General features: G+C 59.8%; 1 protein-coding gene across 1 annotated transcript in view; it reads left to right on the top strand.

Annotated features, from left to right (window-relative positions):
- Window positions 1–21,446, top strand: part of EPHA8 (EPH receptor A8) — a 33,439-nt gene extending 11,993 nt beyond the window's left edge. Inside the window, exons 3-17 of the mRNA XM_039232127.1 lie at window positions 42–705; window positions 7,955–8,110; window positions 10,128–10,463; window positions 13,709–13,833; window positions 13,910–14,072; window positions 15,347–15,440; window positions 16,381–16,448; window positions 17,209–17,373; window positions 17,583–17,768; window positions 18,074–18,135; window positions 18,657–18,866; window positions 19,670–19,819; window positions 19,913–20,103; window positions 20,615–20,782; window positions 20,962–21,446. Coding sequence (XP_039088058.1) covers window positions 42–705; window positions 7,955–8,110; window positions 10,128–10,463; window positions 13,709–13,833; window positions 13,910–14,072; window positions 15,347–15,440; window positions 16,381–16,448; window positions 17,209–17,373; window positions 17,583–17,768; window positions 18,074–18,135; window positions 18,657–18,866; window positions 19,670–19,819; window positions 19,913–20,103; window positions 20,615–20,782; window positions 20,962–21,076 — 2,853 coding nt within the window. The 3' untranslated portion in view covers window positions 21,077–21,446. The remainder of the gene's footprint in view (window positions 1–41; window positions 706–7,954; window positions 8,111–10,127; window positions 10,464–13,708; window positions 13,834–13,909; window positions 14,073–15,346; window positions 15,441–16,380; window positions 16,449–17,208; window positions 17,374–17,582; window positions 17,769–18,073; window positions 18,136–18,656; window positions 18,867–19,669; window positions 19,820–19,912; window positions 20,104–20,614; window positions 20,783–20,961) is intronic.
- The last annotated feature ends 1,377 nt before the right edge of the window (window positions 21,447–22,823 follow it).

The following is a 22,823-nucleotide window of genomic DNA, read 5'->3' as shown; positions in this document are numbered from 1 at the left end:
CGCTGGCCCTCATTTCAGCTCTGTGCTCTCTCTGCCCGCAGTGGGACTCCATCAATGAGGTGGACGAGTCTTTCCAGCCCATCCACACGTACCAGGTGTGCAACGTCATGAGCCCCAACCAGAACAACTGGCTGCGCACCAGCTGGGTGCCCCGCGACGGCGCCCGGCGGGTCTATGCCGAGATCAAGTTCACCCTGCGCGACTGCAACAGCATGCCCGGCGTGCTGGGTACCTGCAAGGAGACCTTCAACCTCTACTACCTGGAGTCGGACCGTGACCTGGGCGCCAGCACCCAGGAGAGCCAGTTCCTCAAAATCGACACCATTGCAGCCGACGAGAGCTTCACGGGGGCCGACCTGGGCGTGCGGCGCCTCCGGCTCAACACGGAGGTGCGCGGGGTGGGCCCCCTCAGCAAGCGTGGCTTCTATCTGGCCTTCCAGGACATCGGTGCGTGCCTCGCCATCCTGTCCCTCCGCATCTACTACAAGAAGTGCCCCACGATGGTGCGCAACCTGGCGGCCTTCTCGGAGGCGGTGACGGGGGCCGACTCGTCCTCGCTGGTGGAGGTGCGGGGCCAGTGCGTGCGGCACTCTGAGGAGCGGGACACTCCCAAGATGTACTGCAGCGCCGAGGGCGAATGGCTGGTGCCCATTGGCAAGTGCGTGTGCAGCGCTGGCTACGAGGAGCGGCGGGATGCCTGTGTGGGTGAGCGCGCCGCCTGTGGGTGGCCGGCCCGCGGGCTCAGTCCGGGCAGGGCGTGGGAGGGACATGGCAGTCAGCAGGCGTCTGGGCGGCAGACACAGCACCTGGGAAGATGGGTGGCCCTCCAGGCTTTGTGTGTCAGCAAAAACACAAGGCCACCTGGGTGCTTGTGTGTGTGTGTGTGTGTGTGTGTGTGTGTGTGTGTGTGGGTGGAGCAGGGGGAGGTAGAACAGAGGGAGACACCCTGCAGCCGATGGTGCCCTCTGTGGGCGTGGTGGAAGGCACATCTAAGGACACCTCTGTGACTGGGCACACAGCTGAGTATGTACCTGTGTGAGGGAACAGTTCTAGAGCTAACATCATTTTGGGCACTTTTCACGTATTAATTCCTTTAGCCCCTCGAACCTCCCTGTGAAATAGAAGCTACTGTTATCCTGGTTTTATAGATGAGGAGACTGAGGCACAGAGAGGCAAAGGAACTTGCCCAGGGGCACACGGCGAGGAAGTGGCAGAGCTGTGATTTGAACCCAGAGGGCTGGGACCAGAGTCCGTGCTCAGAACCACCAAACTTGCATGGAGTGGGGGGCAGGGGAGCCAGTCTGTGGGTGAACGAGTGCAGTGTGGGGTGAAGGTATGCAGGTGGGGCACCCAGGGAGAACTTTCCAGGTTGGCTGTGTCACTGGGGGCCCTGCACCAGAGACCCGTGGGAGGGGACAGCCAAGGTCCTTGTGAAGGGGACGGCGGGGAACGTGGCAGCCTGGCGCCTGTCTTCCCACTAGCATGCTGCTCGTGTTCCACACCAGAGACCGGGAGCAGGGCCCAGGCCCCGAGCTGCGTGGCCTACGTCACGCTTGCACTGTGCCCATGTCACGAGGCGTCCCAAGCACCTGGTCACTGAGAGAGTTGGTTGGACAGACAGCTGGTGCCCCAGCTGCTCTCGGCCTGGTTGCCCTCTGCCCTCCCTTGGCCTCCCCGGGGGCAGGACACGTGGCAGCCCGGCCACTCAGCGCATAGTGACGCCTGCTGTAGCCGCTGGTTCTCCTGGGGAAGGAGGAGGTTCCTGTGCAGGGAGCAGAGAGACTAGGGCCTGGCCCCAGAGAAGAACTGGGACGGGGCCCATCCCTCGTTCCCAGCAGGCAGGCAGGGCCCCTCGGTGCCCACAGGACTGGGCAAGGCACAGGCTGACAATTTCAGGCGATGCTCATGGTAGATCTGTGGGATCAGGATCCCCCATCCAGCCACTAGGCCCTTTCCAGCCCCTCTCGGAGCTCTCTGGTTTCCTTAGGAAGTCCTTCTTCACACTCCCAACTGCTGAGTCTTCTCTCCAGGACCCTAACCCCCAAAGCACCTTCTGTGACATTTGTCTGTTTCTGGACTTGTTCTTTCACCTGTGCTCTAGTTGGCTTCCAGGCTCCCAGCCTCTCCTGGCTCTTCACAGTCATCCCTGTGCTTCTCAGCTTCCCACTGGGCAATTACAGTAACAAACATCCCTGTTGCTCTTACAGCTCACAAAGGGATGCTCACACATCAATTCATTTGCTCACTGTAGCCAGGCAGGCACTGCGATTCCATTTTACAGATGGGAAAACTGAAGCTTAAGAGGTAGTGTCGCTGCACAGACCTCACAGCTGGTGACAGGTGGAGCTGGGGCCAGAGTCAGGTCTGCCTTACTCAGAGCCACGTGTAGGCATGTAACCTATCCCTGGCCTGGCGCCACTGCTCTCCCTGCCTGAGCTGGCTTCCAACACCCCCTCCTCCTACTTCTTTTTTTTTTTTTTTTTAATGTTTTATTTATTTCTGAGAGACAAAGAGAGACAGCGTGAGTAGGGGAGGGTCAGAGAGAGAGGGAGACACAGAATCTGAAGATAGGCTCCAAGCTCTGAGCTGTCAGCACAGAGCTTGATGCGGGGCTCGAACCCACGAACCATGAGATCATGACCTGAGCCGAAGTCTGACGCCCAACCGACTGAGCCACCCAGGCGCCCCCAACACCCCCTCCTTCTGATGGGGATAATAAAGTCCCTTCACGACAATATTTTGAGTGTTTGCGACGTGCTAGACACGTGAATAAGCATTCTGTTGAGCATCTGGTGTGGCCCAGGCACGGGGATTGAGGCACAGGGTGTCCCTGCACCAGGGAGTTCACGCCCGTCCTCATGCTTATCAAAGGCCTCTGAGTGAGGTGGTGTATCCCCATCTTACAGATGCAACAAACTGAGCCCCTTCCACCTGAGTCGCAGAGCAGGGCTCTGACCCCAGGCTGGCTCCCCCCAGAGCCCTCAGCTGCTCCCTCTGTCCTCCGAGCCCGCGGCCAGACCCACTTCCCTCCTCTCGGGGGTTGTGTCAGAGCAGTTAGTAGCCGGCAGAGCCTAGGCCGTAATAATCAGGCCAGCTTCTCGGTGGGTACCTGCTCAAGGTCAGCCACTGGCCCCAACTCGGGATTAGCGAGCAAGTGCGAGGAGGCCGCTTGTCTGTCCAGCGCGTGGTGGGACACACTTGCTCATGGGAGGGAGACCCTGGGGGTCACAGGTCCTGCCCCAGCCCCCTCGTTTGAGAGGGGTGGGAAGTGGAGCCCAGAGAGGGAATGTGTCTTGCCCGAGGCCCCACAGCGAGTCAAGGGCAGGGCTTCTAGAAACCCTCAGGTCCCGAGCAGCAGGACCGTCCCAGGGCCGGGAGGCCAGTCGCATTTCCCGGCTGTGCTGGTGCATTAATAAAAAATAATAAAGAAATGTCAAAGTGGGGTTAGGAAACCGGCATATTTTGAATTCTACATTTAAATCACAATACAACATAATTATGCCATTTGCGAGATAATTACGGGTTTTATAAAAAATATTAATTCCTAATGCACGGCAGGCAGTGAGGGTTGGGGACCTGATGCCAGTTGTAGGTGGCTCGAGGGGAGACTTCGCTCGCTCCTGCCAGAAGTTTCTGTGATGGTCTGTGTAACCTCCTTTGAAGAAGCAGCGCGGGTATGAAACTGAGACCCCACAGATGCGAGGCCCTGCGTGTGGTCGCCATCCTCAGCCCTCCTTGGGTGGGTAGCCTGAGAGCGGGGAGGCTGGGGGCCAAGCAGGACCTGGGAGCAGACCGGGGGTGCCCTTCCGGGCTACTCGAGTCGTCCTCTCAAAGCTGCAGCTCCCTCCACTGCCGACCAACCCAAGTGGGACGCCCTGAGGACCCCGGGCCCCTGGCCTTCTCCCTCAGACAGTTGTCTCTGAGCAAACCGTTGAGGAGGAAGGGCTGGGCTCTGGGGTCCTGGCTTGCCCAGCCTGAACCCTCCACCCTCCTTCTAGCAGAAGGAGGGGGTTCGGAGCCTGAGGCCTGCAGCAGGAAGGGCCAGCCTGCGGCGATGGGCTCCCTTCCCCCCGGGTTCACCCTCACCGCTGTCCTCAGAGGTGGCCGGGAAGCACTCAGTTGTGCAGAGAAGACAGTGACAGCCCAGGAGAAGGGACCATTCCAGTCACAGGGCTCCTTGGGTCTTACTGAGACTGCCCCCAGGCCTCAGAGACCCACAGAAGAATGCCAGAGCAATCCCCAGCTGGTCCGCTCTGCCAGTGGGGAAATGGAAGCCCGGAGAGGTGACGTGACTGGCCCAAGGGCACACAGCTAGGTGTGTGATTGGATCCCAGAGCTCCCAACTCCCTGCGCAGAGCGCTCCCCTCACAACACAGTTCCAGACCCAGGGACCTCCCGCCACAGCTCTCTGCAGCCCCCTCCCTCCGGGAAGAGGATAGACCTCTCAGGACATCACCCAACTGAGCAGCAGCCCCGAGTCTGAAGTCCTGGTTGCCGTCCTTCCTGTCACCTGGACGCAGAATACAAACCACCCTCCGAGGCCCTAATCATTTTTCTATAAATATCAGAGCATCTCGTTTCGGAGGGGGAGCGTGAGCGACGGGCTCCTTTGCCTTCCTGACTGTGTTTAAAATCTGATTTCGAATTAATTTCCTTTGGTCATCCACCGGCAGACACCTTATTTGTCAAATCTCGGGCTCTTGGCAGGGGAGAGGGGAGAGGTGGTGGGGCCTCAGGCAGCTGCTGGCCTGACAGGCGTCCTGGGCAAGGTGCCCTCGGCAGGGGCAGCAGCACCGCCTGGCTCCCAGCCGACACGCCGGGCACGCAGACTCCGGAAGCGCCCTGGGTGGACGGGCGGGGCCGGGCCCTAGCCCACGGCCGCTCCATCTGTCTCAGCCATTAATTCCCGGCTCTGCCTCCAGGTCTCCAGGCTCCCCGAGGCCTGGTGATTAGTATTCTTATTAAAGATTATTTTATTTTCATTGCGCGGATTAATCTGGCTTTGACACGTTATAGCCATATGGGTATTAGTAGAGCGCGTGAGAACCGCCCACTGGTGAGCGGCAGAATGGCCAGGCCATCTCTAAGCCCTGGTCACATGTCAAGAGGCTGGTGGGGGAAAGGCCCGGGCCCCAGAGGCTCCTCCACCTGGGTTCGAATTCTGGCTCCTCAAGGAGCCTGGAGCAAGGCTCTCTGCCTGTTTCCTCCCTGCCAAACAGATGTGTTAATGGCAACCACACAGCGTTGTGATAAGTGCCATGCACTGTCCTTCATGAATTCACATGCGTTCACTCATATCATCCTCACAACGGCCCTAGGAGGTGGAGACTAGTATTATCCCCATTTTATGGATGAAGAAACTGAGGCCCAGCAACCTGCCTGGCGTCCCTTAGCCTAGGCAAAGGGGTTAGAGCAGAAAAGGAGCCCAGGCAGCCTGCTCCCAAGTGTCTGCTCTTAACAGACAGGAGCAAGATGAGCTCTGTGAACAGGCAGGGGCTCAGGAACCTTGGGCTATCCTGCTGAGGGTTATGCCATGAATCACCCCAGGGTGTCACCACACGCGTGCTCTGTGCCCCTCAGTGCTCTGACGGCGCACTGAGAGCAGAACTGGCTCTTCGTATCCTGGCTCCATAGTAGAATCTCAATAAATTAGGGTGAAGGAGTGAATGAGGGGTGGAATGAGCGAACGGTCCCTGAAGTGCTTGTTGACATGATCTGATAACTACGGGGAGGGTCACCGACATTCAGTTCAACAACGGGCTCCACAAATATTTGCTGATGAAGCACAGAACCTTCCTCTGCCCCATTCCTGGGCCAGGAGGGAGGCTCCTAGGCTGTGCCCCAGGACCTTTGTCTCCCGGAGGGCTGCTGGGGGGAGGAGGTGAGATCACAGAGTGTCAACTAGGAGCACCACAGCCCCGAACTCCCGGCCCCCCGCCCCTGTCAGGCCTGAGCCCTCATGGGGTCCCTTCAGGCTGGAGGAAAGAAGTCTCAAAACAGGCACGTGCTCGCCAACTCTCCAACCTGAGAGCGCCTTCTGGCTCCACCACCTCCGAGTCTGGGAAGCAAACTTCCGACAGTATCATTTCTCCCGATTCCAGACTTTCTCTCAAGCCTGTAGAATTTTACAAATTAACTTGATTTGAGCTATTATCATAAATAGATGCAATTGAAAAAAAAAAGATGACATGACATCTTTTCAGATGACGCCTCTCTCAAGCACTGAGCTTTCCGGAACGGGACTTTGGGGCCTAGAAACCCCCGTGAACTTCCTGGCGGTCCCTGTTGCAAAGGTCAGGCCCGTGGTGCAGCTGGGAACTGCCTGGCTGGGTGGCGTTTGGTCCTCCTTGAACTCCCAGGGTCTGTCCCTGCTGCAGGCAGATCATGGTGGGATTAGCTCACTTTGAAAGCGATTGGCACTTCTGCTCCGAGCTACCCACTAGGAAGTTTGAGGTGAATGGGGCAGCCCTGCCCTTATTCACAAGGAGCTGCCCACAAGCCCCTTCCGGTTGAGGAGGAGAGTCAGGCATATAAATAAACAAATACAGCCATAGTGCCAGCAGTGGCGATACTGAGCAGGGACTGCTGAAGTGGGGCAGGGAGTGGTTGTTTCTATGTACCTGCGTGTGTGCCTGAGTGCATGTGTACATGTGGAGGTGTGTGGAAAGGCTTCATTCCAAGGGACAGGAGCATGAATCTTGAGAGTTTGACAGATGGACAAAAAGGACAAGCCGTCCCAGGAAGAAGGCACAGCACGTGCAAAGGCCCTGAGGCAGGTGTGGGAAATGGCCAGCCCTTTAGTTTGGCCTATGGATGGGGAGTTGGAGGAGGCTGTGGGCGGGCTTTGCATGCCACGCTTCATTGTTAGGTCATGAGTGTTTGAACTGGCAGTGACCAAGTCAGGTGTCATTTTAGGGAGTTCCTTAATCTAAAAAAGCCCCACTCCCTGCATGGCTGACTTGTTCTTATTGCTTAGACACGATTCAGATATCATTTCAGTCTCTGGAAAGGTAGTTGCTCGCACCATTTACCCTTTGCCACATCACCCGCTTTATTTCCTTCCTGGGAATGATCACAGCCTTGTTTCCTGCATGACTCCCCCTCGAAGGTCCTGTCTTTGTGAGGGCAGTGACCGTGTGATCTTGTTCGGCGCTGTGTCTCTGGTGCCCAGAACAGAGCCGGTGCTTGTAAATACCGGTGGAATGAATGGCGGTCACACTGGCAGCTGGGACTGGGGAGGCAAGGCTGGACGTGGGGCCATCCAGGTGAGCGATGAAGCAGGTGTGGCGGAGGCCAGGGAGAAGGTCAGTCCCAGTTGTGGTGACAGGCTCTGGGAGGGGCGGGAGCCTGTGAGTCCCGGACAGTCAGCATTGCTTGGGGAGCTTGTAAAACAGATGCCCGGGCCCCACACCTGGCTCTTCTAACTGGAATCTGTATTTTTATAGGGGTCTTATCACCTGTGTCTCTTTTCCAGTCACATTCCCACCCGCCCCATTCCCTTCCCTTCCTACCCAAGTCCCAACCTCAGCCTTCCGGTGCTGAGCCTCCTGACCCCCCACATCCGAGGCAGTGTCCCCCTCAGGGCCCAGTGTCCTGTGATGGACACATTCAGGCTGGAGACGTGCGTGGGTGGGAAGGGCCGCAGCGGGAGACGTGACTTTGGTTTGAAGAGGCTCTTTCTGGTGCCGACTTTGGGGCTGGGACTCCGGTATCTGGGTCCCAGCCTCAGCTCTGCCCCTGACTAGCTGTGCAACCCTGTGTTAAGTCACAGGCCCTCTCTGTGCTTCAGTCCCTCCATCTGCAAATGAGGGTGGGACCGGGTGATGCTGAAGGTGTGTGTGCACCCGTGTCCCTCTGGAGATCATATTGGAAGCCTCGGGTCCCAGCGCGAGCTGCCCCGAAGCCTGCCATGGCGGCCCGGCTGGCTTGCCTGAAGCCACCTTGTCCTTCGCAGCCTGCGAGCTGGGCTTCTACAAGTCGGCCCCTGGGGACCAGCTCTGCGCCCGCTGCCCTCCGCACAGCCACTCTGCAGCCCCCGCCGCCCAGGCCTGCCGCTGCGACCTCAGCTACTACCGCGCGACCCTAGACCCACCATCCTCAGCCTGCACCCGTGAGTAGCGCCCCGAGCCCCAGAATCCTGCAGCCCGAGATGGGCCAGGACCCCGCCCTCCCAGGACTCCATGGGCCTAGTCAGTGCTCTGCGGGTGAGGCAGGGACAGGTGGCTCTCTTGGGCCAGGGGCCACTCGAGGGTGGCGGGGGTAACTCTGACTGACTCCTCAGCCCTAGCCTTGACCTCTCTGAGGTCCCTACCTCTTGTTGTATCTCACCTGTCATCTCTACAGGGAAATCCTTCCTTCCTTCTTTCCTCAGTCTTTGCTCTTTGCCTCGAAGAGCACTCGGGAGCCAGACCCGTGCCTGCCCAGTACCAGGTGTCTTTGGCCATCTTGGGATCCAGCAGTGACACTGCCGTCCTGGGAGCCGGGGTGGGCAAGCCAGGGGGTTCCCATGAAGCAGGGGAGGTTCAGAGGAGCCCCCAGTCGCCGCCATCCTTGACGGACTGTCGGAGCCGCCGTAGTGTGCGTGGGGTGCGGGCATGAGTGTGTACAGGGAAGCCGTGTGGCTGCCTGCGGGGACATGGCATGCGCATGTCCGGTCCCGGCTGGGCCCAGAGACGCCTACAGTGTTCGGATGCCTGAGTGTGAGCATGGGAGTCTTGTGCTCCTCTGGGGGTGTGTGTGCATGTGGGTCCCGGTAGGGGACTCCCAAGTCCCCGCAGAGCTCGAATGACTGCGCCTTGTGAGCTTGGCAGGTGCACATGTGGCGCAGCAGGGGAGGCGTGTGTGTCCGGAGAGGGTGTGGTTGCGTGTGCTCCTGCCCCAGGTACCTGAGGGGACTGCGAGGGACTCTGACGCTGCATGTGCAGGGCTGCGTGGCTGCCTTGGCTTCTGCGTGCTGCTCACGGGCCGCCTTCACTGCCCCTCTCCTGGCCGCAAGGGGCCTCTCACGCGCCCAGCCCGGCTGGGAGGGTCTTGCCAGCAGTGGTGGAGTGGGGGGCACTTCACACAGTTCAGACTGGTTTTGTGTCCCCCCCCCAATCTATCCCAGCCTCTGTCTCCAATCTCCCCCTCCCCCACCTCCATCACACCCAGCTCCCAGGCTCCCTGTACATGGCGTGTGCGCACGCGCGTGCGCACACACACGCACACACTCCCTCCCTCCGCCGTCCTGCCCAGACCCATGCGTTTTCCCCACATGGGACCTGCTGGGACAGAAAGGATGGCCAAGCAACACCATGGGCTTTGCAGGCAAGGGCAGCCCAGCTCCAGGTCATGGACGCTTGTTCTCACCTAGCCGGACTCCAGGTTTTCTCCGAATCCACAATTCAGAGCCCTTGGGTTCTAGAAATCTTAAGACTGTAAAAGACTAGGATTTTAGTATTCCGTGCCCTTCAGATTCTACTCTTCTCTATGATTGTGAGATTCTACTATTCCATTTTCTTGAGATCTAAGAGTCCCTGCCTGGAATGCTGAGAATTGAAATTCTGAGCCCCCGGGTCCCCACAGCCTCCCAGTCCCTCCAGACTCAAATCTCCGCCCCCAGGAGCCTACCCCAGCCTCCAGCCACAGCTTTCTCTCCAAAATCTCTGCGTTTCCCCGACTGGGGCTCCCGTGGGAGTAGGGGTGGGCACACCCTTGGGCAGAGACACCCACCGGGCTTCCCGGAGCCCCCATTTTACTGCACAGCAGTGCTCAGTGGTCTGTGCTCTAGAGCCAGCACAGGGGCTAAGGAGGGATGCGTGGAACACAAACGGCAGAGGCATTTTGCTCCCAGGGTGGCTGCCCTGGGCACGCCCTGCCCAGGGTTGTCAGTCTGTCCACCTGCTCTGGATGAAAACTTTGGGAGACACAAACCTGGGATCCGCGTGGTCCTGCAGTGGGACAGGGCGGCATGTGACACTGCCCGTGCCATCAGGGAGTTTCCGGAGGCTGGAGTGGGGGTGACCTTACCCATGGGGAGCCCCACCTATCGTGGGAGAGTCCCAGCCCTTCCCTGGCCTGATGAGAGGGAGGCTGGAGCAGCCCAGATGAATGCCCACCACAGCCACCTGTCATTCCCTCCTCCACAGGGCCACCCTCGGCGCCAGTGAACCTGATCTCCAGTGTGAATGGGACTTCTGTGACCCTAGAGTGGGCCCCTCCCCTGGATCCCGGAGGCCGCAACGACATCACCTACAATGCGGTGTGCCGCCGCTGCCCCTGGGCGCTGGGCCACTGCGAGACGTGTGGGAGTGGTACCCGCTTCGTGCCCCAACAGACAAGCCTGGTGCGGGCCAGCCTGCTGGTGGCCAACCTGCTGGCCCACATGAACTACTCCTTCTGGATCGAGGCCGTCAACGGCGTGTCAGACCTGAGCCCTGAGCCCCGCCGGGCCGCCGTCGTCAACATCACCACGAACCAGGCAGGTAGGCGGAGATGCTCCGACCCCCAGCTTCCACTGCCCCGGCCCTCGCAGGGTCAGAGCACGGTGGTGCTTCCGGCAGGTGCCTGCCTCTCCTGGCCCTGCCTTCCTCCCCAGGACTGGGATCTCCAGGTTCTCCACGCCCTTAGAAGAGTAGATCCTGCCCTGTAGACAGGAGGAATCCAACAAGGTCAGAGACAGGCCGTCACGGCCAACATAGGCCTGGGTTCCAGAGTTTTCTCTCTGCCTCTGTTTCTTCCTTGGTGCACTGGGAATAATTGTACTTGCCTCAGGTACTATTTGGGGGCTTAAGTGAGAGAAATGAAAATTCTTAGCCCAGTGCCTGGCCCAAGGTACCTGCTCAATAAATGTCATCAAAAAACAAGATCACTCTGATTATCATTTTCCAGACACCTGCCACTGGTGCCCTGGGAGAGATCTGGTCACACTGGTTTGGACAACAGCCATTTATCTCTGTGTCTAGACAGCTGTTGGCCTGAATTTAGCCCCCGGAGCCCCTCCCTTTCCAAATTCTGGTGGATCCTGCCTACCAAGCGACAGCCCAGCCCAAGAGCCCACCACGGTAGCGTCTCCACTAACAGCCATGCCGGCACACACCTGTCTAGGCCCACCGCGGCCCCCACCCCATCTCCCCCCAACACCACGCACTCCTGGTGCAGCGGACGCTGTTCTCACCGTGTCACGCCACAGGAAGCATCAGAGTCAGGATTCGAACCCAGGTCTGTCTTGCACCCAGGTGAAACAGGTGTCTCAGCTGTGAGCCCAGGGCACCCCCTCCCTGATGCCAGGGCTTCGTCCATTCAAGAGAGTCTCACCCAACCAGCATTTGTGGGGCGTACATCAAATGCCCGGCTCTGTGCTTGAGGCCGGGGACACTGTGCAGAAGAGGCCTGTGCGCCTGTGCCTGGGGCTCTGCCCTTAGCCGCTGGTCTCCAGGGAGACTGGGGCAGGTGGCTGGCCGGCCGGGGTGCAGGTGGGGCAGTGGAGCCCAGGGCCTTTCCCGACACCGTCGGTACGCTCCATCATTAAAAACCCTCCCTTGAAGCCACGCTCCCTTCCAGCCACCAGACCGTTTCTCTTCGCAGGAAAACCTGAAAGAGCTGTCTGTGTGCAGCTGTATCTGCGTCCTCTCTCTGCAAGCCTCTTAGGGCAGATCCAATCACGCATCCTTCCCCACCTGTCCGCTGAAGTTCGATGCCTCCACCTGGCCACACGCCCTGGGGACCTCACTCCCTGTTCTTTTCTCATTGGCAGAACACTTTTGTCTTGCCCCCAAGCCCCAACATCCCCCATTTTCTGTCTACCTTTCTGGCCTTCCCTTGTCCATCTTTGCCAGCCCCTCTTCCCTCAACAACCTCAAAAGGCTGGAAAGACCCCGGGCTTGTCCCAGACCTTCCTCCCTTCCCTCTTCACCCAGGTCTATCTTTTCTGAGTGATCTTATCAGGGCCCCTGGCTTGGAATTCCGCTCTCAGGCTGACTGACGTCCCCCAAATGTACGTCACCAGCAGACCTCTCCCCTGAGGGCTAGCTGCCTGCTCCCGCCCCCACCTGGTTGGTTTGAGCCTCACGGCACCCCCAGACCCGCACCCCCCAGACCCTCCCCATCTCAGGACACGGCACCACTGTCCTTGGGGATGCTGGAGCCCCACACCCTGTTGTTGGCCTGACTCTCCCACCCTCCCTCTGCACCACGTCTGCCACCCTCCAGTCCAGGCCTCAGACTCCTTCTAATCCACCTCGCTGAGTCAGCTCAGGCCGCCATAGCAAAATACCGTAGGTTGGGGGCTTAAACCACAGAGATTTATCGCTCGCAGTTTTTGAGGCTAGACATCCAAGATCAAGATGCTGGCCAGTTTGGTTTCTAGTTAAGAACTCTCTTTATGGCTTGTGGACAACCGTCTTCTCACTGTGTCCTCACAAGGCAGAGAAAGAGAGAAGCGTCTGGCGTCTTTTCTTATAAAAGCACAAATCCCATCATGAGACCCTCACCCGCATGACCCCACCTATACCTAATTATCTCCCTACAGCCTCCTGCAGCCCCACCTTGATCCCTTCCACCTCTGCACTCTGTCTCCCTCTGTGCCTGCTTCACTCACACAGGACCTCTGGCCTTGGAAGTGCTTTGGTTTTTAAGAGACACCCACATATTGCTGCGACCATGATGGTCTTATCTGATCCTCACCTCCTCCTGGCTGGTGGTGCTGCTAGCTTCTCTTTCTGGATGGGGAAAGTGCCACCCCCCAGATGCTAACTGTCCCAGCCAGCAAGAGAAGGCCGGCTTGTGACCCCAGGCCTGATTCCCAGGCTGGTGGGGGGCCCCTGTGCCACACTCTCCAGCTTAACTCTTGAGTTACTTCTTATTTTTTCACGCCAAAGCCACCCGGCAATATTTATTGCGCACCTACTGTGCATAGCTCCTGCCTTCAGGGAGCTCCAGGTGTGCTGGGGAGACAGGACGCCCTGAGGGGGCGCAAGAACTGGGCGTGGGGGGCCGCTGGGGGCCCCCAGCAGGTGGGGGACAGGGTCTGTATCTGTATGCCCAGCAAGTGTACCTGGGGGTAACCGCACTGAACACAGGAGGGAGGGAAGGACTGAGTGACTCCATGAGTGAGTGAGGGGGTGCCCTGGGGACCTCGTGTGACACAGGAATACTTGAGCTCAGATGGGCTCAGCTCGAGTCCTTCCTTCCCCTGAGTATCAGAGCTACAAACCCAGGTAGTGAGGACAAGGCTTCCTTCAGTCCTGCCCCTCCCTCCCTTCTCCTTTCCTTCCTCCTCCTCAGGCCTCCCTGAGAGCCTGCTCCATGCCAGGCCTCTGTCTGGGGTGGGAGGCATCAGGTGGTGGGGGGGGGGCCCAGGTGGACGAAAGCACCTGCTCGGTGAGGTTGGGGGGGCTCCAGTGCACTGCCGGTGGATGGGCCTGGCCAGAGGGGAGGAGGAGGCAGTGAGAACTGCACCAGTCAGCACCCCCCCACCCCCCCCACCGGGTCAAGCCAACCCCAGCATCCCACACTCCTAGACTGGAGCCAGGCTGTGCCCACCCCGGGTGACCAAGCAGAGCGGCAGCCAGTGATTTGCTAGGAGGATTGGAGGCTCGCCTGGGGCCGGGGCAGGACTGTTGGCAAGGTGAGCACAGCCCGAGCCAGGGTACCCGGGGCAGAGGCCCGTCTCCGTTATCACCCAGCCTCTCCCCTGACGGAGGCTGGCCTCGTGCCCTCCCTTCCCCAGCCCCGTCCCAGGTGGTGGTCATCCGCCAGGAGCGGGCCGGCCAGACCAGCGTCTCCCTGCTGTGGCAGGAGCCTGAACAACCCAACGGCATCATCCTGGAGTATGAGATCAAGTACTACGAGAAGGTACCGGCGGGGAAGGGAGGAAGGGGAAGTGAGGTGGGCCGGAGGACCCTGAGCTGACCACCGCTCTCGTGGGCAGGACAAGGAGATGCAGAGCTACTCCACCCTCAAGGCCGTCACCACCAGGGCCACCGTCTCGGGCCTCAAGCCAGGCACCCGCTACATGTTCCAGGTCCGAGCCCGCACCTCTGCAGGCTGCGGCCGCTACAGCCAGGCCATGGAGGTGGAGACCGGGAAACCCCGTGAGTGCGGGGGAGGGCAAGGGAGCTGGGCCCGGTCAGGGCAGTGGGGGTCAGAGGAAGGGGGCGGGCGAGCTGCTGCCTGTGCCGGATTGGCACGTTGACAGGTAAAAGACTGAGGCTCAGAGAAGGGAAGTTACTTGCCGGAACGGACAGAGCTAATGCCGGCCCACCCGCCACTGGCGTTTACTGAGAACCAGTGTGACTTGCAGGCATCGTGGTGCCGTTTGCCAGCAAGGTCACCTTATAATCGTCCCAGAGACCCTCGCGTTGCCATTATCCACACCCCCATTTCACAGATGAGGAAAACGAGAATCAAAGCCGTAAAATGAATCGTCCAAGGTCACCCAGCAGGGCAGGATTTGAACCTGGTCAGTCTGGGGACGGATTCCATGCCCCTTGCCCAGTATCACCCTGCCCCCAGCCCCGGAACAGTGGTTCTCACAGCATAGTCTGGCACCAGCAGCAGCACCACCTGGGAGGTACTGGAAATGCTGATTCTCAGGCCCGGCACCAGACCTTCTGAATCAGAAACCCTGCGGGTGGGGGCTCAGGGCCCCCAGCAATGCCGCATTCAGCAGGCCCTCAGGGTGATTCTGAGGCACATTCAAGCTTGGAAATACCCTGCCCCTGTCTCCGGCAGCTTGGGGGCCTCTGCTCTATACTCGGGTACCAGGAGGTGGTAGGATAGAAAGGTTCGAGGCTGAGTTCCTGACCCTCTTCAGCTGGCACTGCCTTGGCACTCATGTGCAGCAAGCGCTCTGAGGTCTGATACCACGTGGAGACTGCCCCTATAGGAATCCTGCCTGGCTTATTTCCATTTACTATGTGACCTTGAGTAAGTTCCCTGAGTTCTCTGAACCTCGACTTTCTTGTCTAAAAACAAGATGATCCTGGGATCGCCTTGTAATTGGGACTGAACTCGCACCTCTCAGCACATTCAGCTTTGTTACTGTTTGAATATCAGCAGGACAGTCCTATTACAGGTGAGGAAACTGAGGCTCAGAGAAGTCTAGCAATTCTCGGCGGCTCACACAGCCCCAGGAAGTGGTGGCACCGGGGCAGGAAGCCAGGAAGCCTGGGGTAGCACAGTCTTGAAAGGGAAGCTTAGTAGAGGTGCGGAGGGGGGGGGGGGGGGGGGGGGGGGGGGGGGGGGGGGGGGGCAGAGGAGGAGGCAGCCTGTGACCAGACTCTGGGCTGACCTCACCAAGTCTGGGAGAGCCACCAGATCCCCGGGCCTGAGAGGCTGGCCCCCCACCCTGCTGCCCCCTCCGCAGGGCCCCGTTACGACACCAGGACCATTGTCTGGATCTGCCTGACGCTCATCACGGGCCTGGTCGTGCTCCTGCTTCTGCTCATCTGCAAAAAGAGGTGGGCAGCCCCGGTCCCCAGTCACCCCCAGCAGCCCCAGAGCGCTGTGTCTCCAGCCTGTGCCAAGCCCCGCCAGGCCGGCGTCCCCCTTGTGCCTGTGGCTGGCTCTATCTCCACATACACGTGTTCTTCTTTCCTCCTTCACTTTTGTCTTGCCCCCCATGCCCCGCACACCCCCCATTTTCTGTCCCCCTGTCGGGCCTGCCCTTCATCTCTGCCAGCCCCTCATCTCTGAACAACCCCAAAAGGCTAGAGGACCCCAGGCTTGTCCCAGACCCTCCTCTTTTCCCTGTTCACCCAGGTCCCTCTTTCCCGAGTGACCTTATCAGGCCCCGGGCTTGGAATTCTGCTCTCATGCTGACGTCACTTCGGGTGACCATCTCCACCTATTTAAACCTGCGATGTGGAGGCTCAGGTCTCGTTTTGCAGGGGAGCTGGTTGGGGATCAGAGACGTTAGGCCTTTTCCATCAAGTAGATGTCAGAACTGGGACAGGAACCCAGGTCCAACACTGAAGCCATTGTTCTCTCTCACTGCACCGTGGAGGGAGGTAGAGCAGAGGACACTGTTTGGTGTGGACTTAGGATCACAGACAGCGAGAATTGGAGGCATAGCGCTGTACATGGAGACACGGCCCCATGGGAGGGAGGGGCTTGCCGAGGTCGCACGCTGTTGTAGACACCAGAAGCCTCGTCTCCCAACCACCCCGCCAAGGGTGGTTTCGTGTAAAATGGGGCTGATAATGCAGAGACTGCTGTGCGGGCCAAGTGCACTTGACTTTGTACATTGTAATTGTCAAAGATGTCACAGTCCAGCTGGGTTGAGAGCCTGAGGGCAAGGACTCCCCTCTGCAGGGGCTGACCCCGAAGGGGAAGGAGCTGGGAGGGAGGAGTTCTGACCCTGAACAGGGTCAGGGCTGAGGCTAGGGCCGTCCTTCACAGGCACTGTGGCTACAGCAAGGCCTTCCAGGACTCCGACGAGGAGAAAATGCACTATCAGAACGGGCAGGGTGAGTACAGGGGCCCAGGGACGGGGGCAAAGAGGAGGTCACAGAGGGGACCAGCGCTGGCCTGGGGAGGGCACAGGGGGTGGGGAGAAAGGTGCCCACAGAGAAGATGAGAGCCCCAGAGAAAGACCCCAGGAGAAACCCTCTGCACAAGTTTGTGCCTTCACACATAATTTTGCATACAGCTTTGGTGAGGGGGCTTCATGTGCTCTTGGGTAAGAACCCCTGCTAGAGAGAGCTTTCTTGGGATCCTGCAGACACCCCAGAAAGCAAGGATGATTAGGAGAGAGCCTCCCTCCGTACCGCACTTCTGTGCCCAGGGTAGACATTAGTATTAATTATGGTACTGATTCTCACTGAGCTGAATTCAGCATCAGAATCCTTCTTAACACAGTCTTCTAGAGGACTACTTTGAATCAAAGTTGGCATTTGCAATGAAAACATCTTTGCTACATTTCTACCCCAGAACAATTTAGAAAGGCCTTAAAGACTCTAGCAGTGACCCCAGAAGACTGAACAGCAGATATACTCAGAACTCACTGGAAACCCCAGAGTCCCCTAGAGACCCCATAGCTCCTCCACAGAGACCCTATTATCACTTGGTAAGCATGCATTGGTCACCTGCTGTTTGCCACCACACCCCGAGATTCCCAGGGACGCTCCTTACCCTCCAGCCCCCACCCCAGACCTATTCCAGGCCCATGGAAGGAGCAAAGAAAGTCTCCCACACCCCACTGATGGCCCCTCTCTCCTGGTCCCTCAGCGCCCCCACCTGTCTTCCTGCCCCTGCACCACCCCCCAGGGAAGATCCCGGAGCCCCAGTTCTATGCGGAGCCCCATAACTATGAGGAGCCAGGCCGGGCAGGCCACGGTTTCACCAGAGAGATCGAAGCCTCCAGGATCCACATCGAGAAGATTATTGGCTCTGGTGAGCCTCGGGGGGTGTGAAGGTGGGGATAACACAGGGGGGTGCCCGGGGGAGGAGCACCCAGGGCAGAGGGAGAAGGGAGCGGAGGAGCCTGTGTGTCAGGCTGTGGAACACGCGGTGTGTGGGGCAGGGAGCGCGCCAGGGACCAGGTGCGGAGAGGAGGCTCCCACAGCCCCCCTCCCCCTGCCCACCCTGCTCGGGGTCTGCAGGAGAGTCCGGGGAAGTCTGCTACGGGAGGCTGCGGGTGCCGGGGCAGCAGGACGTGCCCGTGGCCATCAAGGCCCTCAAAGCCGGCTACACAGAGAGACAGCGGCGGGACTTTCTGAGCGAGGCATCCATCATGGGTCAGTTTGACCACCCCAATATCATCCGCCTTGAAGGTGTCGTCACCCGTGGTAGGTGCCGGGCGAGGACAGCGTCACCCAGAAGGGCCCCTCCTACCCAGAACAGGACTCTGGGTCCATCCCTTGACCATGGTACCCTGCCCCTGCCCCGCCCCATCCCCTGGTTCAGGTCCCGCAGTGACTTGGTTGGGGAGGGGCCCAGAGTCCGGGACCCCTTTGGGAACCCTAGACTCTCCTAAGCCGCCAGTGCCAGCCCACCTCCTGGAAGCTCACAAAGGGGGCCTGTTCCTGGGGTCTCTGATCAGCAGATCTGGTCTCCCCCGCCAAGGGCCACCCCCACGTCTATCCCTCCCCAGGTCGCCTGGCAATGATTGTGACCGAGTACATGGAGAACGGCTCTCTGGATGCCTTCCTGAGGGTGCGTGCCCCACCGGCCCTTCCACGTGGGCTGGGGGCGTCAGTCTGGGTGTTGGGAGATCACATGAGGCCTCCAAACTCCCTCAGGAGCTTGGACTCAATGGACCTGGAGAAAGGGGGTGAGGTATGGGGAGGGGTCTTAAGGGTCAGCCAATCAAATCGCCTTTCAGCCCCCCATCACCTGAAGGTCCTGCACACAGGCTAAGAGGGGTGCGTCTGCGGGGACCCAGGGCTCCAGCCAGCAGGGAGGGGTGGTGGGTGTGGTGGTGGAAATCGCTAGGCTCCCAGCCCCCACCCTACTGTTTATTTGTTGAGTGTTCAGGTGCAGGGCTTAACCTCTCTGGGCCTCCATTTCTTCTTCTGCAAAATGGGTGAGAAGTCATCACAGCTTCATCTCAGGGTTGCTGTGAGCATAAACGAGACCCTGAGGAGGAACCTGAAACAGGGATACACCTCATAAGCAATGAGGATACGTTACAGACAGCTCAGAGCCTTCCTGAAGCCCGGCCATGTCCCCTGCAGGCTCATGATGGGCAGTTCACCGTCACGCAGCTGGTGGGCATGCTCAGAGGCGTGGGCGCCGGCATGCGCTACCTCTCGGACCTGGGCTACGTCCACCGCGACCTGGCCGCCCGCAATGTCCTGGTTGACGGCAACTTGGTCTGCAAGGTGTCTGATTTCGGGCTCTCCCGGGTGCTGGAGGACGACCCTGATGCAGCCTACACCACCACGGTGCGCGGTCCACACCCGCTTCCAGGAGGCCCAGGGAGGGGCGAGGCAGCCTGGGGTGAGGGTGGGGTACCTGCCTCTTCTATGGACCTCTGTTTCTCCCTCCAGGAAATGGGAGCCACCATTCCCACCTTTGCTCTCCCACTGGGTGGCCTGGGCAGACACCAGGGTTTGGTCTCCCCCCGTCACTCATTCTCTAGGAGATTTTCAGAGGGTTGGCATCTCTCTGAATCACAAATCCACTCCACAGCTGTCTGTAAGGACTGGCTAAAAACTATTTTCGGAACGTGTTCCATAGAGAGGTGGGCTTCTCTAGAGGTGCCTTGGGGGTTGCCTTCAAGCGGGCAGCCTCAGCGAGAACCTTCCCTTCAGGTCTCACCCAGTGAGTGTCTGAGCGAGGTTTCGCTTAGAGAAAGGATTTTGTGACCAATAAAAGTAAGCAAGCAAGCAACCAACCAACAAAAAAAACCCAGAAAAAACGAAAACCAAAAAACAACCCAACCCAAGAAGAAGGAAAGGAAGGAAGAGCAGTTACGGTGATGAGCGAGCCGCATTCCGTGGGCTTGGTCACTTGCTCAGGCATCAGCCTTGTTGACTGATACTGAGCACCTGCTATGCTCCAGGCCTGCCACACACTTCCTTCGCTCAGTCTTCACAACAGCTGTGTGTGCGGGTCTGCCCGACCAGAACAGGAAGGGGGGGGCATGTCTCCCCTCTTAGACTGCCAGTTTCCCAGCCTGGACCCCCTGCTCCGCAGCCCGCCGCGGGCTGGGGAGAAGCCCTCAGCACTCCTGTGTGCCTTGCAGGGAGGCAAGATCCCGATCCGCTGGACGGCGCCCGAGGCCATCGCTTTCCGGACCTTCTCCTCGGCCAGCGACGTGTGGAGTTTCGGTGTGGTCATGTGGGAGGTGCTGGCCTACGGGGAGAGGCCCTACTGGAACATGACAAACCGTGACGTGAGTGCGGGACCCTGGCTGGGCCGAGGCCGGTTGGGGCCTTGGAGGGGGGTCCAGCCTCCCTCCCGGCACTGTGCTTGCCCCCCGCCCCAGGTCATCAGCTCCGTGGAGGAGGGGTACCGCCTGCCTGCGCCCATGGGCTGCCCCCGCGCCCTGCACCAGCTCATGCTCGATTGCTGGCACAAGGACAGGGCCCAGCGGCCTCGCTTCTCCCAGATCGTCAGTGTCCTCGACGCCCTCGTCCGGAGCCCCGAGAGTCTCAGGGCCACGGCCACTGTCAACAGGTGCCTGGCGCCCGCCGAGCTCTGCCTAAGCCCAGCTGCCCTCCCAGTATTTCCCCAGATAAGGCTCAGACTTAGGGTAGGCCCTGACGTCTGGACCTCACCCAACCTGGGCCCCTCACCCCTGCCCTGCCTGGGCTCCTGACCCCTTCAAGTCTGGACCCCTGATCCCTGCCTTACCTGGGTCCCTGATGGCTATTCTGCCTAAGCCCTGTGCCCCTGACCCCTGCCCTTCCTGAACCTCTGACCCCTGCCCTGTCTGGGCCCCTGACCTCTGCCCTGTCTGGGCCCCTGACCTCTGCCCAGTCTGGGCCCCTGACCTCTGCCCAGTCTGGGCCCCTGACCTCTGCCCTACCTGGACCCTCCTCAGCCCTCACCTTACAGCCTGACCCTAGCTTCTCAGACCGTTTGCCCACTGCCGAGCCTGGATGGAGGCCAAGGGTGGTGAGTGCCAGGGTCCCTGAGGAAGGCAGAGGCCCTGGCAGGCCACTGACCAAGGACACCTGTGCCTCAGGTGCCCACCCCCTGCCTTTGCCCAGAGCTGCTTTGACCTCCGTGGAGGCGGCGGCGGGGGCCTCACCGTTGGGGACTGGCTGGACTCCATCCGCATGGGCCGCTACCGGGACCACTTCGCTGCCGGCGGTTATTCCTCCCTGGGCATGGTGCTGCGTATGGATGCTCAGTGAGTGAGGGGTGGGGCGTGGCGCTGGGTGTGGATGCTCAGGGAGTGAGTGGTGGGGCGTGGTGCCGTGGGGGTGGGGACAGGGGGAGAGGGCAGGAGACCAGAGGCAGGCTGGAAGCTCCAGGCAATGGGGAACCAGCTTCCCAGGCAGACCTGGTCAGCACGCCCTTCCTTCACAGGGACGTGCGTGCCCTGGGCATCACCCTCATGGGCCACCAGAAGAAGATCCTGGGCAGCATCCAGACCATGAGGGCCCAGCTGACCAGCACCCAGGGGCCCCGTCGGCACCTCTGACCCGACGCCAGTAGGGCCCGGGCAGCAACCACAGCGGCCCTGGGTCATGTCGGCCCCCAGAGGACTTGCAGGGTTGGCCAGAGGTCGGGCAGCCCCCAGCCTCTGTCCCTCCTCTCAGGTGCCAGGGAGGCCAAGAGCTCTGCCATGGGACCAGGAGTTTCCCGGGCTCAGGGCCTGGGCAGCGGCGTTTGGTGCCCAGCGTGGCTGGAACATCTGCCCGCCCCAGCTGAGGCCTCAGTGACACTGAGCCTAACAGATACATCACTCACTTGCCTCTGAGAGAGAGAGAGAGAGAGAGAGAGTGTGTGTGTGTGTGTGTGTGAGATCACATGCTGTAGAGGTGTGTTTTCATGAGGTCCCGGGAGCCTTTGTGAACATTTGTGATCATGTGTGTGTGTGCACCCATCAGGTCCCAGCATGTGCCTGTGGCACACATGCTTATCTGACTTGCCAGGGGGCATATGTGCATGACCGTGGATGGCACGTCATGAATGAGGATGCCTGTCACAGGCCTGTGAGCACAGAACTTGGTGTGACCCTGCCCCCTGAATATGGGCCCAGGCCCCAGCACCCACAGGGACGAGGGAGAGGCTCATGCCCACCTCCTCCTACACCTGGAGGCTGGAATTGGGGGCCGCTTTGGAAGTGCACCAGCACCAGGCCCACCCTTGTCTCCGCCTGCCCAGGTGAGCCCACCCCCGGCTCTATCTCAGGTCTGAGCCCTCCCTCCAGCTGGTGAGGGGCCGCCTGCAGCCTCCACCCGTCTCCCACCGCTGCTTCAACAGGAAAACAGGGTTCCCGGCCAGCCCCTCTGGCCACCTGCCATGTAGGCATCACTGCGGAGTACGCCAGGTGCCCTCCGCCAGACTTGGCTGCCTGGTCAGGGGCCAGGGGTCATGAACTTCCCTCTAGGCTCTGACGCCCCTCCATGGCCTAGGGCTCCTCAAAGACCCTCTGCCAACCTCTCACTGCCCAGCCCTGACCTGTCCCCCCATCCTAGGATCAGGGACCATGAGATCCCAGCTTTTCGGCCCCATGTGCACCCCTCTTGTACCACCTGGGGAGACCAAGGCCTAGAGAGGGGTTGTGCCTTGTCCAAGGTCACATAGCAACCAAGTTTCAGAGCTGAGGACACCTGCCTTCCAGCCCAGCGCTATTCCCCCACCCCACCCCACCCTGCCTCTAACACACATCATCTCACGCTGACAGCTGTGGGTGAGAGGGGGCTTCAGAACTCCCTGTCCCAAAACTGACCCTCCCCTTTACGGCCCACCAGGGTATGTAAATATCTCTTTTCTACCATGTCAGAATATTTTTTCCTCACTCCTGACAATGCAAAAATGGTCTTCGAAGCACATAAAAAGCACCCAGGGTGAGAAAGCACCATCCCAGGGGAAGCTTGGCAGGCAGGGCTTAAGGAATCCCACTGGGCAGGATGCCTTGTGCCCCCTGCCGGCCCCAGAGGGAGGGGCAAACCCAGCTCCCCACGCCCAGCCCAGCCCTCCCCCTAGCCAGCACAGCTGTTCCGCAGAGACACCAGCACTGAGTCCCCCCTCCCTCCTGCAATAATTTGGGGAGTCTCAGCCCCGCCTAGGTGCCGCGGCCAGCTCTCTACACCTCTATATATTATATTACTATATAGGCGAGCTGTTCTTCCTTCCTATGGAAGTCGGAAACATGGTCAGAACACGATCCAGGGAGGACCCTGTCTTCCTCCCACCCCCAGCCCACTCTCACCCAGTTCCTG

This window comes from Hyaena hyaena, unplaced genomic scaffold (genome assembly GCF_003009895.1).
Source record: "Hyaena hyaena isolate Hyena2069 unplaced genomic scaffold, ASM300989v1 scaffold_3, whole genome shotgun sequence".
Classification (NCBI taxonomy): Eukaryota; Metazoa; Chordata; class Mammalia; order Carnivora; family Hyaenidae; genus Hyaena; species Hyaena hyaena.
Note: the sequence above shows the minus strand (reverse complement) of the source record. Positions and strands in the feature narration are given on the sequence as shown.